Source organism: Protobothrops mucrosquamatus, unplaced genomic scaffold (assembly GCF_001527695.2).
Source record: "Protobothrops mucrosquamatus isolate PMUCROS unplaced genomic scaffold, P.Mucros_1.0 scaffold131, whole genome shotgun sequence".
In the NCBI taxonomy this organism is placed as follows: Eukaryota; Metazoa; Chordata; class Lepidosauria; order Squamata; family Viperidae; genus Protobothrops; species Protobothrops mucrosquamatus.
In genome coordinates this window covers 1,239,184-1,252,591 of record NW_015386498.1, presented here as the reverse complement: position 1 = coordinate 1,252,591, position 13,408 = coordinate 1,239,184, and the positions used below count along the sequence as shown (strand labels likewise).

The 13,408-nt window shown below is 34.5% G+C and overlaps 1 protein-coding gene across 1 annotated transcript in view; it reads left to right on the top strand.

Annotated features, from left to right (window-relative positions):
- GLI3 (GLI family zinc finger 3) overlaps window positions 1-13,408 on the top strand; it is a 223,385-nt gene that overhangs the window by 204,550 nt on the left and 5,427 nt on the right. The window contains exons 10-13 of the mRNA XM_015813067.1: window positions 6,087-6,236; window positions 7,422-7,586; window positions 9,304-9,579; window positions 13,081-13,408. Coding sequence (XP_015668553.1) covers window positions 6,087-6,236; window positions 7,422-7,586; window positions 9,304-9,579; window positions 13,081-13,408 — 919 coding nt within the window. The remainder of the gene's footprint in view (window positions 1-6,086; window positions 6,237-7,421; window positions 7,587-9,303; window positions 9,580-13,080) is intronic.

Genomic DNA, 13,408 nt, shown 5'->3' with positions numbered 1-13,408 from the left:
CTGTGGACTTACAATATCCGAGCAAAAGACTTTGCAAAAGACCACCCCGCCAAGGGGGAAAGGCGCGCAGTTGGGCACCGTCTTCCTTCGGCGTCTCTTTAAACGGTGCTCGGATATTGTAAGTCCACAAAGAACTGGGGAAAAATATTGACCCGAGTATAAGCCTAGGGGGGCATTTTTCAGCTCAAAAAATGGGCTGGAAAACTCGGCTTATACTCGAGTATATACGGTACTTTGCTTATCAAGTTTGTCTGGCATTATACCTAGTAAAAAAAAATCAGGTTTATAGTCTATGTGTTTTTCTAACATTTTTTCTAATCAAGTATGGATTATTGTCCATTATCTCCTTGCTTTAACACATGTCCACCACATATGATAATAAATACCTAGTTCAAATCAAATCAATTTATTATTACAGCCGAAGGCAACCACATAAATTAAACATTCAAATAAAACAAAACTAAACAGAACCAACACAAGAAGACATAGCAATATATTACCATTAATGATGTAATCAATGGGTGACCAAGGTCTGCCTAGTTTTACAGACAGTATAAAAAAAAACTAGCTAGCTTCAGAAAAACTGAATCATACTGACCTGACAATAAAAATACATTGACTATAGTCTAATGCTGGATAAAAACGCGTAATAAAATTGATTATAAAAGATTATTAAAAAGATCTAAAATGTTTGTTTATGTTTCTGGCAAATCCCCAATGCTGCTGTGCAGAATTTAGCCACCAGCGCTGTGATCACTGCCTGCTCGTCCTTAAGCAGCCACTGGAGATAAAAACTTTCCGAACGACCAGGATACCTATCAATTATGGGGAGGATATGTTTTTTTCCGAATAGCTTTATAGAAGGAACATTGAAGGAGTATGTGTCCAATGGTCTCCACCTCTCCTGAGCCACAGGAGCAGAGTCTTTCTGCCAATGGAGTCTTTTTATACTTGCTGTACAGAACGGCCAATGGAAACGCATGAAACCTGCAAGCGAGAATGCTTTCCAGTGATTTACTGACTCCAACTGACTAAGATACCTGGTAGGTGTAACTACATATCTAATAGAGTCTGGAGCCAGAAATAGCAGAGCTATACCTAAGTCTGCTTGCCTCTTGATGTCCTCTACCCTTTGACGCAAGGTTTGTTTTGCTTGGTCGTAGTCCAGTTTGAGAATTGAGACTGATGAGAAGCCTAGTTTGGCAAGGTTGGACTCAACTGCCTTGATCCATGAAGAGGAGAATTTATCTTGAAGAATTAATGGAGCAAGGCATTGCGGAAAGCAATTAAGCCCTAGCCAGATATTTAAGGAAGCTATACAGATTCTTGCTTCGACTTTTATCAATCCTGGCTCCAGGCGCAGAAGTGCATTTGGGACACAGCGCGGCATCTGGAGAATTGTTCTGATAAATTTGGATTGAACTCTTTCCAGTGGTGTAAAACATAAAGCTGAGGGTCTGAGCAAGGTCCCGTAGAGAAGTTGTGCTAGTGACTTAGTTAGAAAGAGCTTAATTGCAGCTGGAACATAGTGTCCTCCCTTTGTGCAGAAAAAATTAAGAATGGCATTTGCTGATCATTGGCCAGAGGCAGCCAGGTATTCTCCATGGGCTTTTTGTGAGCCAGTTCAAGTTCTCCATAGGGGCATTTGTTGGGGGATAGTTATAATAATTATTATTTGATGCATTAGATTGAGTAGTTGTCCATTTCCGTTGGCTTCTTATAACATTTTCAATTTAAATCTGGCTTTCTTTCCTTACCAGATAAATTTTTGAAGTAGAGACTTTAAATCTTAAAAGAATTTTTTCTCCAGTTTTATGGGTATCATTTGAAACAAAAATAGTATTTTTGGTAATATATTCATTTTCACCCTAGCAATTCTTCCTAACATCGACAATTGCAGATTCTTCCATTTTCCAAATCAAGCTTTATTTGATTTAACAATTTAATATAGTTATCTTCTTTTATTATTGAACATCTTGCTGTCAGATATATTCCCAAGTATTTGACCTTTTTGACTGTTTGCATTTCTATTTTTTCTGATAATTGCTTTTTTTGTTTATCTGTGAGATTTTTAATTATCACTTTAGTTTTTTCTCTATCTTTAATCCTGCTATCTCTCCAAATTGTTCTATCTTTTCCAACAGTTTAGGAATCATCTCTAAAGATTCCTCTAGAATGAATACCAAATCATTTGCAAATGCTTGCAGTTCGTAGGTTTCACCTTTTATTTTCAATCTTTTAATTTCTGGATCTTGCCTAATGTTTCTGTTTAAAACTTCTGTTTCTGTTTAAAAGTTAAGATAAATAGCAGTGGGGATAATGGACATCCTTGTCTTGTGCCTTTTCGTATATCAACATTCTCTGTATAATTACTATTTCTTTATCTTTATATTGTAATGGGTCATTTCTGACTCTTCTTAATATCTCATCCCTTGCTGTTTTTTTCATAAATCTTACGTGGACTTCTCTGGGCAATTTGTGTTTCCTCGCATAACTCGAATTCATTCTAAATATTTTATCCACTTTTTGCTGCATCTCCAATCTTTCAATTTTTAGGGCCTCTGCTAATAGATTAATAATCACTTCTGCTATATCTTCCTCTTTAATCTTTGGGTATGTTCTGAAATCTCAAATAGTGTTCAGCTTTCTCCATTTCCAAAATACTCTTTTCATTTCAAAAAATACCTATAAGACTGGGAAAAACCTTTTTTGATGAACTAAATACAATACTGAAATTTATCTGGCAAGGAAAAAAAGCTAGAATTAGACTGAAAATGCTACAGGAAGCGAAAGAAAATGGAGGACTTGGACTGCCAGACTGGACGCTATACTACCAAGCAACTATATTAACATGGCTAAAAGAGTGGATAATGCTTAGTGGTAAAAGACTATTATACTTAGAAGGGCATGACCTACAACTTGGATGGCATGCCTTTCTGTGTCTGGGAAGAATAAAATACATAGATGCTTTCAAAACCACTTTGTAAGAATGGGAATGGGAAAAAATAAAAGCGAAAATTTATATTAAAATACCTGGATGGCTTTCAACAATGGAAGCATTTGCTTACCCATATTTAATCAACTATGAGAAAGTTGTGACCTATAAAGATATTTTGGACAATGAAGGGAAATTGAAAGTCAGACAAGATTTACAAGAACAAGGTATTGATCTATCATGGTGGCCATACTTGCAAATTCAAACGAGATATGAAAAAGATGCTAAAAGAACAGGATTTTATAAAGCACAAACAGAATTTGACCAGATACTGCCAAAAACAGATGAAAAATTGATTGGAAGAGAAACAAGTAAAAGAAGCAATGATAACATGGGCAAAGAATTTTGGACATAATATAGAATTAGAAAGCTGGCAAAGATTATGGGAAAGAAATGCTAAATTAACGAAAGCAGTGGCTTACAAAGAAAACTTATATAAAATGTTTTACAGAGAGCATCTAACACCGGTGAGATTAGCGAAAATGTTCAAAAATACATCAAACAAGTGTTGGAAATGTAAACAAAAACCAGGTACTTATTATCATATCTGGTGGACATGCCCTTAAAGCTAAAAGATTTTGGTCAAAAATACACGTGGTTGGAAAAAATGACTAAAAAACATATAACTTTCAAGCCAGAATTGTTTCTGTTAGGCCTAATAGGAGGAAACTACGAGAAAGATTGTATATATCTAATTTTATATGTATTAACTGCAGCAAGAATTGTATTTGCCCAATATTGAAAAAATGAAAACTTACCAACAGAAGAACTAATTAAGAAAATTTTAGATTGTGCAGAAATGGACAGATTGACATTAAAGATAAAAGAGAAAGAAGATCCAGTATACTTTAGAACATGGGACAATTTTTACCAATGGCTAGAAAAGCGAGTTAGAGAGAATGGAACATGATATGTACTATCATTGAATATATACTAGTAAGAAGAAGATTATTGAGCAATTAATTAATATATTAATTATGATAATATAGAAATTAACTCTTACTGTTTTTTAAATACATGAACCCAGACAATATGCTGTTTGCTAAATATTAAAAATATTATTTTTTTAAAAAACCTAATCCTAACCTCAATCCTAACCCTAACCCTAACATTACAAAATTAATAAAATATTTATTAAAAAAAGAAATAAGATGTACATCATATGCTCAAATTTTAGTTTAATCTATTACCTGATGTTTTTGATTTTATTGCATTTCAAAATTACTATTATTTGTTTTTTATTGGATATCATTTAAATTAAGATACTCGTGAGAAACCTAACTGAAATCAATGAAATAATTAGCGTGACAATTTTTTCCCATTTTTCAGTTGGACTTATCTATGATTAACTTAATTAAATTTGATGATGGCAATGAGTTTTGAAAACCATTTTCTTAAGAAAGTCACATGTAAACATTATCAGCTAATACATTCAAAACACTATATATATTCTGTTGTTTCTGTTTAGAAATGGGCTCTAAAGTCTTGGTGCACAAATTATCATTCCCAAAATTGGGTTTGGTTGATTTTTAAAAGAAGAGAATTACAGTTCTATACAGCTTTAAATACTATTAAATATGCCATTCTTCTGTATTTGGTCTGTAGGTTGCAAGCTGGGGATACAGGGTCACAATAATTCTGTTTTGTAGGTTTCCTTTCTATAATTTTTTTTCAATTTCTTGCAAAGCTATGTGGGTGATCATTAGGAGATTAGGAATAAAATTAATTCATATACTAATGAATGCTAACTTTGTTTCTCTGTATCAGATAAGACAAGAGGTATTGAGCTGATATTACAGTCTAATAATGAGACTCTCAAGGATTCTCTTGGAATTTACTGTGCAGCAATCTAGGAAATGAGATTCACAAATAGAAACATCCTGAAAGTGGAATTACCACTGTATTCAGTTTGAATTGATTGTAAGCTTTCTACATAGCTAAAGATACATGGATTTACCCAAATCTGCCATTAATTTGTGCTTCTGCTTTACTTTTAAGTATCTGGTTACCTTGTCCTGTTTTATGAGTTTTTAAACTGGTCTTGTGGTTTTAAACATGCTGCTATTTTTAATATATTAAAATAGTGTAATGTTTGCATTTGTTGAATCTCAATTCATTTTACCAATAAAAAGAAAGATGGAGGCAAGTAAATATTATTTAATGCTAATGTTATTTTCATTACTTTAATTCTTAAAAATACAAGCCTGGCCTATTGCATATACTGATAAGCATACTTGCTATTTATTTATTCATTTAAATGTCTAGGTATTTTATCCCAACCAAAATAGCTATTCTTATGTGACAGCATTAGAATTTCCTGTCCGTTTTTTCAAAATCATTCTTGAGATTGTGGTGCCACAATTCATATTGGTGTGACAGGAGCAAAATAATGTTGTAGTAAGTAGAAAAACTATTATCCTGCCCATTGCATACTATTGCATACTATGATATACTGCATTTAGATGGACTAAGTAATCAAATATTCGTTTGAATCCTTTGTTCACTCCCAGTTATCATTTGATATTTATCATATCAGTACAGCAGCTCATGAAGGTTCATAATATGCTGAGTCAGTCAGAAGAAATATAAAACTAAATTAAGATTTGTCCCATTACTTGCAAAGTGATACTGAACTTGTGGCTCTCCAAGTATTGCTGAACTACAGCTCTTAATACTTCCATGTAGCATGGCCAGAATGAAGAATGCTTGAGGTAGTTGTTCACCAAAATTTAGAGAATCATATTTCTTGTCCTTGTCCCAGTGTTCATAAAAACTAATAACGCTCATGTAATATGGAAGTAATGGCCTAATTGGTGTTGGAATTTCCAACTTCAAGCAATGTGGCCATTAGGCAAAACATCACTTCACTTAGGACAACAGTTTTGGTAGTCCAGGTTGAGTTGTTAGGCCAGGACAATAGTGCTGTTAGGTGAGGATCTCATGCTTCTCCTGCCCTGCTGTGCTCACTTTTACCTCAAGTCCTCTCACCTTTGTTCTTGGCCTCAGAGATATGTAGGTATATAATTGTATGCATGTAAAATACTGCAATGTGAGTATACAGTAAACAACACTTTTTTTTAAATCCACATAGCATATAAACAATGATCACATACATGGGGAGAAGAAGGAATTTGTATGTCGATGGCTTGATTGTTCTCGAGAGCAGAAACCATTCAAGGCCCAGTACATGCTAGTTGTACATATGAGGAGACACACAGGAGAAAAGCCACACAAATGCACTGTGAGTAAACACTGTTATAATAAACCAGGAGGCGCTTCTTGGTTTGCTTTCTTCTTTGCTTCCTACTATTTGAATGCAGTTTGGTCACATTAAAATTTACTTAAAATATTCTGCAGAAAGTAATGTTTGTACACTGCTGGAGTTTCTTCTTATTCGTAAATTATCTACATTTGTCAATGACATTGACTTCATTTGCTAGAGAGCATACTGTGAACAATATGCAAAAAGTCTTTCAAAGTGGACACAGTTGAACTGGGATTAAAAATGAAACAATGGGTATTGTAATGCAATTATATAACTCTGCCCCAAACCTATTATCCCATTTTGAAAAAAATAGAGCGAGAAAACAGGAAAGAAATGGAACATCTTCTCTATGAAGATTTGAATTTCAAATCAGAATATGTTCCAATTAATTACACTTTATAAACATCTTGAATATGCCATTTTTATGAATCAGCCCTACAAAAATATAACAACAGAGTCCATCTTCAGCCAGGCAGATATTTTATGAAACAGGGTATTAAGGCAATAGGCTGTTTTAAGTAATTGGATTTCAAGATATATAGAATTCAACCAGTTATTAGGATTAATAGCTTTGAAAAGTAATCTTCTACAAGTAATCTTCTTTTTTTTAAAAAAAATGGGTAGGTTAGTAAAGTCTTCACATGTAGTCCCCACATCTTATAATATTGAATGTTATAAGAATTTTCACTTGATGAGCTTTCCACAGTCAAGAATGGTTACAAATTTTGGGACCTGCAGCCCCCAAACATCTGGAGATACCTGGTTAGGATTAGGCTTTACTAGTCCCTTTTTAAAATCACTATATCTAGAAACTTGGCCTGAATTATATCCAAGTTTGTGCATGCTGTCTCTTTTTGTGAGATAGTTAGACTGGCACACTGATCATGAAATCCTAGGTCTTTTTTTGTCTATTACTTGGTAAACATGCATAGGCTTGCAATCTTGCCAGTGCCTTATAATGTAAAATAATTGTTATTTTTTTGTGTAAAAGCATCGTTTTTTAAAAGAAGAAGAAAATCTAGAACATATTGCTACTATGGCTAAATCTTGAAAGCTGTGTTGCCTTTGATGTGGGGTATTTTACTGTATTATTTCTTTTTCCACACTTCACCTTCTATAAAAAAATGTTTAGAATAATATAATAGTACATTTTGCCCTTAGTTTGAAGGCTGTATGAAGGCCTACTCCAGGCTAGAAAACTTGAAAACCCACTTGAGATCTCACACTGGAGAGAAACCATATGTTTGTGAACATGAGGGTTGTAACAAAGCATTTTCAAATGCATCTGATCGTGCCAAACATCAAAACAGAACTCATTCTAATGAGGTAAGAAGACACATGGTTTGTATAATTCTCTAACAATGCATAAGTGTAGTGCTATCAAAAATATTTATTGTAAAACATTTATTTATGGTTCAACTATATCAGCGGTTCTCAACCTGTGGGTCACGACCCCTTTGGGGGTCAAACGACCCTTTCATAGGGGTCGCCTAAGACCATCGGAAAACACATATTTCCAATGGTCTTAGGAACCAAGACACCGCTCCTCTATCCATCTCCGCACAGCTTCGAGCTGGGGGCCGTTACAGCATCAGATTCGTTTCCGTCGAGCATCTCCTAAGGAGGCTGCGCTGCTTCGCGGCCCTTTCTGCGAAGGCTGAACTAAGCTCTGCCGGTGCTGTCACCCTCTTGGGTCTCTCTCTCTCTTTCTCTCTCCCTCCCTCCCTCCCTCTCCACGCCTGGGCGCTTCTCCAACCAGGCTGGGCAGAGCTGGTGGAGCAGCCTTCCTGCCCTCCCTCCCCGGCCAGCTGGAGCTGGGCAGGCCAGCGACCTTCGGAAGTGAGGCGAGGACAGGCAAGGCGCGCTGAGCCCCAGGTGCGGCGGGTGAGTGGGTGGCGTCGGTGCATGCTTGGAGAGCCCTTAGGGTTGGGGGTCACCACAACATGAGGAACTGAATTAAAGGGTTGCGGCATTAGGAAGGTCGAGAACATAAAGACATGAAACTCCAGAAAAATGATGATTCAGAAGCAAGTAATTGGTTCTAGAATCCAAGTTTTCTTTGGGGACATAAGGAATAACTTTAATTCTGCAACATCCAAATAAAATCCTGTTTGACTCATGAGATAGATCCAAACAATATACTCTCTGATAGTTTTATAAGGAAGATTTTGTCACGTTTTAATGAGTGACCTCTAACTCAGCCAAAAATATAAACATTTGTTTAACTCAGCCAATGCTAGCCAGATTTTCCCTGAAATGTGCCTGATGGCTTCTGTATTTAGTCATTCATTTGATTATTGGTTCCTTCTCTCTCTCTCTCACTCCAGTTGGAAGTATGGCATGCTTGCTATAAAAAAACACAGATACTGTACATAATCTGCAGGTGCATCACTCCTGATAATTGATCTCATTACCCACTTTTCATCTTCTTTTGCTTTTGGTTAGTGATTACACACATAAAAAATATGTGTCTTCTTGCCACAACAAGTACATGAAGCAGTAACAAATACTATACAAGCATTTCTTGGATGCACAACTCTTTCTTTTCTGTTTGGAGACTGTTTTTTAATATATTAAAAAGACAATATGGGTAGAATCCTGAGCCAACTATGAATAAAGTTTCTAATAAAATAAGGACAAAATGGGATCCAGGATCTCTAGTGTTAATTAATTTCTTTTTTAATAGTAGTGAACGTATTAAAATCAAGACTATTTCATATTAAATGTTCCTATGAATAATAATATTCCTATTGGCCAAGTTACTCCAATTCATATAAATGATACAAAGCCAGCTAGCAATTTTCTGAAAGGGGAAATAGGTATTAATGAAAAAGGACTACTGTGCTTGAGCTTAACAACCAAATCCTAGTTCAAATTTTCTCATGACTGGAGATTCTACCACATTACTTCTTTTGGTCACTCTCAGCTCAATTTGTGTAATAGGGTTGTTATTATTCTCAGAAGCAGGACAGAATATTCCATCCAATTAATTAAGGCAGTATACCCAAACCCAAACCAATGGTAGCACTTTTTCCATTTATAGAAACCCTATGTCTGCAAAATACCAGGCTGCACAAAGCGCTATACAGACCCAAGTTCTCTCCGAAAACATGTAAAAACTGTGCATGGTCCTGAAGCACATGTCACCAAGAAGCAACGTGGAGATATCCATCCAAGACATCCACCACCAAGAGATCAAGGCAGATCCCCAGGCCACCTGTCTCAAGGTGCAATTGGTGAGCAAAAGGACCTCAGCAACACTACCTCAATGCGTGAAGAATGCCTCGAAGTTAAAGCTGTTAAGCCAGAGAAGCCAGTGGTAAGCTTCTATTTCTTTTTATTTCTTAGATATAAAAGTGTACATTGTTCATTAATATTATTACAGCATGATTACATTTGGTTCTTTTTTAGAATATCTGTTTATAATAATAAGGAAGTTATTGTATTGTACAATCTATATAGTTCAGAGGAACTCATCAAACAGACAACAGCAAACTATTTAATGGCTTTTCACATAATTTGTATACTCAAATTTGTATTTGCTTGTCCTAGTCATAGATGTGATGGGAGTGACAGCCGAGTGCTATTTGAGGTCTAGTCTTGAATGGACTTGTGTATCTGCAATATTCTAACACCACTTAAATGTTAAAAATTAGTGGTAATATACAATGTATGATGCTAAGATTATGAAAGCTTATTTATATTTGAATGATTGTAATGACCATCTTCCATAATAGCTTTCTTGACAAAATGCCTTGTTATCAAGCCTAACCAAGTGTATCCCAGTAAATGCATGATAATGTAAATCTGCCTAAATTGCACTGCATTGGCTTGGAAATTTAGATCTGTCACTGAACCTTTCAGACAAGTTTATCTGTTTAATTCACAATCCTGTAGGACTCTTTCTTGTGAAAAGCTCCTCAATATTATTGGAATTATACAGAACTTTTCCCAAGAATATACTTACCATTCTAAAATTAGTTTCTATCTATTAATAGAAGAAACTACAGTACCCATATACTCTGAACCCGAAGTTGTGGCTTCAGAGGATACCATTATATCAATATTCCATTGCAAAACCATGGAATTTTAGGAAAAGCAAATATTACAGGAAAGGGGGGAAAATCAAATAGTGGCCATACAGATACATTATTTATTGTGTACTTTGCAACTATTGATTGCTAATTTAAATGTAAAAATATTTTATGAAGTTTTATTATAAATTCTAGTCAATTACAAATATAATTTAAAATCATAAAGGAATATTTTCCTCATAAGTAAGAATGAAATTAGTCTTAATTTGTTTATGAGTAACACTTCTATTAGAAATAGAAGCTTTCATGATATAATATCTCCCCATTAGCCCTATTAAATAATATGTTTTTGAAAGACAAATGTGATCAAGTTATATGTAATTGTAGATTACATACTACTCTAGATACCTACTATAACTATACACAATATTTTTCATGATAAGTCACCCTATCCTAGAAATCTATGCAAATTCTTATACTTACAATAATGTTCTGTGTTAAGATAGCCTTTCTTATCAATGGAGAGTGGGAAAAATATATTTTTCTCATTTTGACTTGAATGGATGGCCAGTCCTATATGGAAAAACTCTTTTCTTTTGTCTTCAAATCCGATGCTGAATCAGAAATTGGCCCTGATGGACTGAATGTTAATGTAGAAGTATTTAAGGTGTACTAAAAATATTTCCTAGTAAAGTTAATATTCCAGGATCTAAATACCTTAGAGAGTGAAGAGGCAAAATTGACTATTTCAGGAATAACATCAAATATACTTTGATGTAACATTGGCACTAAAATAATTGATTTGTGTGTGTATTGTATAATCAAATGTCTTACTACTTTCGTTTTACTAATCCAATGTTTCTTCTGCCTAATGCTTTTAATGCCATATTCTATCTTCTTAAGGACAGTGGGTAATAAGGTGAGGGAATTTTAATTTCTCCACATTATTTTCATTGCGGTTAAAAATTCATTTACTTGCTACTTGAAACCATTTCATTAATTGTATTCACAACTGTTATAAAAACATATTTCATAACAAATGGCATGCTACCCAGTTAGCTTATGGAAATCAGTTTTATATGGAAATGTAGATATTTACCTATACATATGTGATCATTTTCTAGTTGCTACTGTTGTGAAGAATTTTCCAGATATAAGAACAGACTTCTGACCCTCAGATTTATTCATTCAACTAGCATTCAGCTGTAGCCATTCCAGTGACATTTCATGTTGAACTAAGTAATTTAAAACATGCTACTTAAATCTGAACCAAATGCATATAACACAATATATTTGGCAGAATAGTTTGATGTTGCTACTAGTTAATATTGAAAGTTCTTGCTTGCTTATCGCAGATGATGCAGGGATCATATTGTTAAAGCATTTGACAATCCAGATTTTATTCCAAAACAAATTAGTCTTAATTAGGATCAGGGTTTTTTTTTGTCATAGAACGCCCAGAATAGAGTTCCGGCACCTTTTTGGGATGGAACCTTGTAGGGTAGTCAAGGCGGGTTGTATGATGTGTGTGAGTTCCGGCACCTTTTTTTTCTACAAAAAAAGCACTGATTAGGATTGTATGAATATTGATTGCTGCATCCCTAAAGCTATGACAACTAAAGTTCTAAATATTTTAATTTTTCATTTCTAATTTTCGAAGATGATGAAGATGATACTGTTAGTATCTACAGCTGCAGAAGTAGTTTTCTAAATGTTTGATTATCTGAAACATTTCAGAGCAGAAAATGGAGAAAATCTCTCTCTCTAAATGTATTGGGAATTGATTTAAAATACAAATGTATACATGTTTGTTATGTGACAACAGTGAGATCAGTAGAATATAACTCCCATATAAATGACTATAGAAAAGCAGCCATAGCATGTTGACTTGGCATATACAATGAACTCTGAACTCACTGTTAGCCAAAAAAAAAAAAGTCAATATGCTATATACAAATTATTTATATTAAGCAATTCAGAGCTGTATTTGGAATTATGTTATTATTCAGTTTTATAGACAGGTCTTATTTTGCTTCAAAAATATGGGAATTGAATCCTCTGGCACCTTCAAAAATACTTTTCTTTCATTTTATCAGATGAATGAAGTTGATGAGAAGAAGGAAGTGTAGAAAAGTTTAAATTTTTGGTACTAGGAGCAAAAAGAAAAAATGCATTAGGAATATCAGATATTTTACTTACAAATACTTGTCCTTATTAAAAGTTTCTACAAAAATTTGGAGCATTCCTTAACTTGCAGGAAATCCATTATTCTGTGAGTTTTATTTTCCTGAGAAAGGACTATTGTTCGCATAGATAGTTTTTTCCTTTTTTCTTTTTTGTAAGAGGAAGGAATAAGGTTTCTTGGACATTATTTGCCCCTCTCTAAAACCATCAAACTACAATAGTCTGTACTACAAAACTAAAAGTTACAATTTCAAAATTGTAAACTGGAGAAACTGTACACTTATGACAATGTACTACTGTAGATATTATAAACAATATATGGAGTACTTGCTAGTGAAAAATATATCTGGCTAATTCCCATTTTTTTTTAAAAAAACCTCTGCTATTTAGGTTTTACAAATCAGTGGCTTTAGAACAATTTTTCTATTAATCAACAGCATCCTTAATTTGGGAAATAGATTCTTAACATACTGTAGTTGACTAGCAATAAAGTATTGTTGAATCTCTTCAGAAGTGTTTCAAGTAGTTTTTACCTGACAGAAGTGGAAAAATTTATATGAATGACTATTCTTTTTCTGACACCAACTTTTGTTTTCCTCCAGACATCTCAGCCAAGCCCTGGTGGTCAGTCTACATGCAGCAGCAAACAGTCCTCCATCAGCAACTATGCCAACAATGGGATCGAGCTTAATCTGACCAATAGAGGTAGTGTAGGAGACCTCAGCATTATTGATGAAACCCCTATCATGGATTCTACCATTTCTACAGCAACCACAGGTCTTGGTTTACAGACCAGGAGAAATATGACAGAGACCAAGTGGATGGAACAAGTCAAGCTAGAAAAGTTAAAGCAAATCAATGGAGTGCTTCCAAGACTGAACCCCATGCCATCTTCCAAAGCCCCAGCTTTGCCACCTCTCATAGGAAATG